The sequence below is a fragment of the Osmerus mordax genome, chromosome 17 (genome assembly GCF_038355195.1).
Source record: "Osmerus mordax isolate fOsmMor3 chromosome 17, fOsmMor3.pri, whole genome shotgun sequence".
NCBI classification, from domain to species: Eukaryota; Metazoa; Chordata; class Actinopteri; order Osmeriformes; family Osmeridae; genus Osmerus; species Osmerus mordax.
In genome coordinates, this window is record NC_090066.1 from 840,095 (window position 1) to 845,434 (window position 5,340).

Below are 5,340 nucleotides of genomic sequence, written 5' to 3' on the forward strand. Positions count from 1 at the left end.
CTCAAACTTTACTTCTGTCAGACCGAGAACGGAAAATGCTATGAAGTTGTGACAACTCACTGTGAGTGTGTGCGCGTGAGCTGTGTGACCTTCAAACTGAGTGGATACTGAAGTACTGCTTGGCACCATTGTTCCATAGGGATTAATCATGCTGCCATGCAGCCTCTCTCTCTCTCTTTTTCTCTCTCTCTCTTTTTCTCTCTCTCTTTCTCTCTCTCTCTCTCTCTCTCTCTCTCTCTCTCTCTCCCTCTCTCTCTCTCTCTCTCTCTCTCTCTCTCACACACATACACACACACACACACACACACACACAGATCCAGGGGAGCAGCTACACAGACATTGTTGTGGTACCTGGCACAGTAAAGAAACTTGTTTACTCCCAGTGTGTTTAAACTGACAGAAATGCTGGATCTAAGTCATCCGGGAACTGAGATTGAATGATCTGTATGAAGTGACAGGGTTAGAGTTCCATCCACATCACCCAACCACAGACACCTTTATACTAATGCATCGTGCCATTTTTAATTTTTCACATGTCACAATCATCAGTTTACAGTGTCTTAAAACCATAAAAATAAATATACATATGTTACAAAACAGTTCCAGTGTCTCTGAGCATAAAACAGGACATGAATCCCAACACTGGGGAGGGGAGAGAACAACCAGTTCATAAAAAAAAAAACTTGGACGAGGTGTGTGTGTGAAGTTGTTCCTAAACTATTCAGGTCCAGTTCTTCCCAGCTCTATCACGTTGTTAAGGTAACAAAAGAATGTGTGTGTGAGTGTGTCTGTGAGTGTGTGTGTGTGTGTGTGTGTGTGAGTGTGTTGGACAAAGGCACAAGTTTTGATCTTCAACATGATTTCTCAACAATCAGAATTCCTAGATGTTTTTTTTTTTCTTTCAAATTTTCTCCTTAAAAAAAGTAGCTCAAAAGTATCAGAAAATCATTTTCAATTTACACATGTACTTATTTTTCTTTCATAAAAGACACTGTTCAAATACAAAATATAACATTTCTTTTGAAATATCTACAAAGTAATTACACTCAAACATTGGGATGTGGCTGAGCTGGTGAAAGAGTGAAGGGCACTTGGTGGGTCTGGCTAGCTTGAGTTAGCTAGTCTTAGCTAACCTTAGCTAGTCTTAGCTAACCAGGAACTAGCTAGTCCGAGTTAACTAGTCAACAATTAGCTAGTCTGAGTTAGCTAGTCAGGACCAGCTAGGCTTTGCTAACCAGGAATTTGTCAGTCCGATCTAGCTAGCTAGTCCGAGTTAGCTAGTCTAAATGAGCTAGTGAGTCCAGTGTGTGGATACAGCATTAAGTACAGTAGGGTGTCTCAAACAATAAGCCACAAAGTGCAATTCCAGCTGGCCAAACAGCAGGCTACAGAGAAAGGGTTCATCATTAGTGATGCTGAACCCCAATACAGATTAGTGTCTAACTCTCCACCCTCAGAACTGAGCTGCTTTCTGGGAAGAAGAAATAAAAACTCCTGCAGTGCCCCATGGGATACGTAGTCCTCTTCTTGTACTAGCCTACAGGAGCCTCGTCAGCCTGCTCACACAGTGGTCATGCATCTGGGCTTTAACTGAGTCTGTGCTGTGGCCTCAGTCTCTGACTGACCCAGGAAGAAGTCACTCATTCAGAAATCACAGTGCATTCTGGGGGCTGGAGTTTTTTCCCAGCCCCTGTAGTGGTTTGGCACAGGGGGGGGGGGGGGTCCATGTGATCTGTAGGATCCCCTCTTGGTTAGAATCTTTCCCTTTATTTGTTCTGTATTTCAGTCCTTTCCTTGATACCGGAAGGCTTAAAGCCTGCTTGACTAATTGTCTCTCTCTCTTCTCTCCCCCGGGGATGGGAGGAGGAGGGGGAGGAGGAGGAGGGGGGCATCCTCTCCTTCATTGTGTCTCTCGCTCTTTTTCTTTCCCATCCTCCCCTCTCTCCCCTCAGTCTCTGCCGTGTCTTCTTTCCCCTCTGTCTCTGCTCCTCACAGAGGAAGGCTGATTTTCCTGATGGGTCAGATCGAAGTTTCATTACTGCCTCTGTATGGGGGGGGGGATGCAGGGACGATGGATGGGGGATGCAGGGAAGAGGGAAAGAGAGGCATGGATGAAGGGGAGGGAGGGGGAGAAAGTGAGGGAGGGCGGGGGGAGAGGGGGGGAGGACAGGAGACATGCAGGGTTAGTTAAATCCAGGATGCATAACACCATGCAACATTCCTGTGTGCTCGGTCCATTCCTGCCGTCACACACACACACATCCTGCTGTCACACACACACACATCCTGCTGTCACACACACACACACACATCCTGCTGTCACACACACACACATCCTGCTGTCACACACACACACACACATCCTGCTGTCACACACACACACATCCTGCTGTCACACACACACACATCCTGCTGTCACACACACATCCTGCTGTCACACACACACACACATCCTGCTGTCACACACACATCCTGCTGTCACACACACACACATCCTGCTGTCACACACACACACATCCTGCTGTCACACACACACACATCCTGCTGTCACACACACATCCTGCTGTCACACACACACACACATCCTGCTGTCACACACACATCCTGCTGTCACACACACACACACATCCTGCCGTCACACACACACACATCCTGCTGTCACACACACATCCTGCTGTCACACACACACACATCCTGCTGTCACACACACATCCTGCCGTCACACACACACACATCCTGCTGTCACACACACACACATCCTGCCGTCACACACACATCCTGCCGTCACACACACATCCTGCTGTCACACACACACACATCCTGCTGTCACACACACACACATCCTGCCGTCACACACACACACATCCTGCTGTCACACACACACACATCCTGCTGTCACACACACATCCTGCTGTCACACACACACACATCCTGCTGTCACACACATCACGTTGTCATGTAGCCGGCTGTACATGTTCTATTAGTATTACCATCATAGCCACACACACACCAGGAAGGGATGGGAAAGAACTACAACAAAACCACAAAATGACATCACGAGTCACGTGACTACCCACTCTGAGTCTGATTCGTTGCCCCCGTTGACGGTGCCGGACTTCAGGCTCATGGCCACGCCTCCGTTCTGCTGCTCCCGCGGGGGTGGGACGGGGCGCTGGGCGGGCTTGATGATGACCACGCTGTTGCCGTGGGAGACGGTGCGCACGCCATCGTTAGAGGCTATGGAGGGGGGCCGGGAGGGGGGGACGGTGGGGGGGTGGGCGGGGGGGAGGGGAGATGGTGGGAGGGTTGTAGTCTCCTAGTTTCTCCCTCAACTTGTTCTTCATGTTCTTGTCGGTTAGAGGGGGGGGGTAGGAGATTTTGTTCTTCAGGATACCTGGAAGGGAGGGGAGGGTTAGAGAGGGTTAAACTGAAAATAGGTGTTGAATCTCTGTCCTAGATGAACTAGTAAATGAGGAAATTAATATGTGAGTGCAGGCTAATCGTTGTCTTCTTGTATGAGTTAATTAAGAAATGAATGAATGCACAGTCTCACCCTTCCTCTGCTCAGGAAGGTGGTTGCTGTTGCTGTTGGTGCCGCTAGGGGGCGCTGTGTCCCTGCTGGGGTTCTCCTGGGAGGGTTCTCCAATGTGGTTCAGCTTGTTCTCCTGGTGCAGCTCCACGTTCACCTTGGTCTCCACCTTCAGTGCGCTCCGCCCCCCCCAGATCCTCGCTGTCACTGGCTGTAGTCGCCTCCGTGGGCCAGTAAGGCTTCACGTGATTGGACACTGCTTCCACTGGGACAGGAGAGGAAGAGGTGTGAGCCAATCATTGTGGAGGGTCGTTTAGAGGGGTGATCACATTTGGGGGAGCTATGTAGAGGCTGCCTCACCTTTGGGGGAGCTGTGTAGAGGCTGCCTCACCTTTGGGGGAGCTATGTAGAGGCTGCCTCACCTTTGGGGGAGCTGTGTAGAGGCTGCCTCACCTTTGGGGGAGCTATGTAGAGGCTGCCTCACCTTTGGGGGAGCTGTGTAGAGGCTGCCTCACCTTTGGGGGTGCTATGTAGAGGCTGCCTCACACTTTGGGGGAGCTATGTAGAGGCTGCCTCACCTTTGGGGGAGCTGTGTAGAGGCTGCCTCACCTTTGGGGGAGCTGTGTAGAGGCTGCCTCACCTTTGGGGGTGCTGTGTAGAGGCTGCCTCTCGTTGTTGTGCCTCTCGTTGTTCCACTTGGGCTTGACGTCAAGGTCGTCGTCCTCGCTGTCCGAGGAGTGAGACGAGGCGTAGGACGAACTGTGGTCATCCACGGAGAGCTCGCTGTCTGAGTCCGAGTCTGGGGGAGGGAGGGGAAGAGAGATGGAGTGAAGGGGGAGTAAGGGAGTGAGAGAAAAGAGGAGTGAGGGAGGGGAGTGGATGAGAGTGAAAGAGTAGGGTTGGGAAAGACAGAATAGGTAAGAAAACTAAGAAAGGTCATGATTATTATTGGTCCATGTTTCTAGTGAATCTAAACCGTACGAGCCGGCTAACTAATTTTCGCGTTACGTCGCCCTACCATCTCCCTTGGTGCCGTTACGGTGGAACAGAGATCCATCCAGATCCGTGTGTCCAGCCTTCGCTGTCCCCGACGACACACTGGGCTTCTGTCCAGAGTCATCTCTGTAGGAAGGGAGGGAAGGAGAGGGAGAGAAGGAGGAAGGGGGAGAGGAAGAGGAAGGGGGAGAGGAGGAGGAAGGGGGAGAAAAGGAGGAAGGGGGAGAGAAGGAAGAAGGGGGAGAGGAGGAGGAAGGGGGAGAGAAGGAGGAAGGGGCAGAGGAAGAAGGAGAGTGAGCGGGATGGAGAGAGGGAGAATGAGGAGAAGACAAGTAGAGGAGAGGTTGAGGTAGAGGAGAGGTAGAAGTGAGGTAGAGGAGAGGTTGAGGTAGAGGAGAGGTAGAGGAGAGGTAGAGGAGAGGTTGAGGTAGAGGAGAGGTTGAGGTAGAGGAGAGGTAGAGGAGAGGTAGAGGAGAGGTTGAGGTAGAGGAGAGGTTGAGGTAGAGGAGAGGTTGAGGTAGAGGTTGAGGTAGAGGAGAGGTTGAGGTAGAGGAGAGGTAGAGGAGAGGTAGAGGTGGACCAGCACAGATAAGTCTCAGAGAGACCTTTCATACCACCTCTGCAGTTCAGACAGTTTTTATGAATCCTAGAATGTGTATTCACTTTCCATGCATCTGGTGTGTGTGTCTGTGGGTGTGTGTGTGTGTGGGTGTGTGTGTGTGTGTGGTTGATTAGCTTGCATGCTAGCATACTTGCATAGCCACAGCAATGCAGGAGGACAGGAACAAGACAGAACAACAGGAGAGTTGTTCTGT

General features: G+C 50.7%; 1 protein-coding gene across 1 annotated transcript in view; it reads right to left on the reverse strand.

Annotated features, from left to right (window-relative positions):
* Positions 1-520: 520 nt before the first annotated feature.
* The window catches only part of celsr1a (cadherin EGF LAG seven-pass G-type receptor 1a), a 9,232-nt gene continuing 4,412 nt past the window's right edge, over positions 521-5,340 (reverse strand). The window contains 7 exon segments of the mRNA XM_067254933.1: positions 521-2,044; positions 3,078-3,258; positions 3,293-3,394; positions 3,554-3,704; positions 3,706-3,794; positions 4,170-4,328; positions 4,548-4,662. Of these exon segments, the coding sequence (XP_067111034.1) occupies positions 2,020-2,044; positions 3,078-3,258; positions 3,293-3,394; positions 3,554-3,704; positions 3,706-3,794; positions 4,170-4,328; positions 4,548-4,662 (822 nt within the window). The 3' untranslated portion in view covers positions 521-2,019.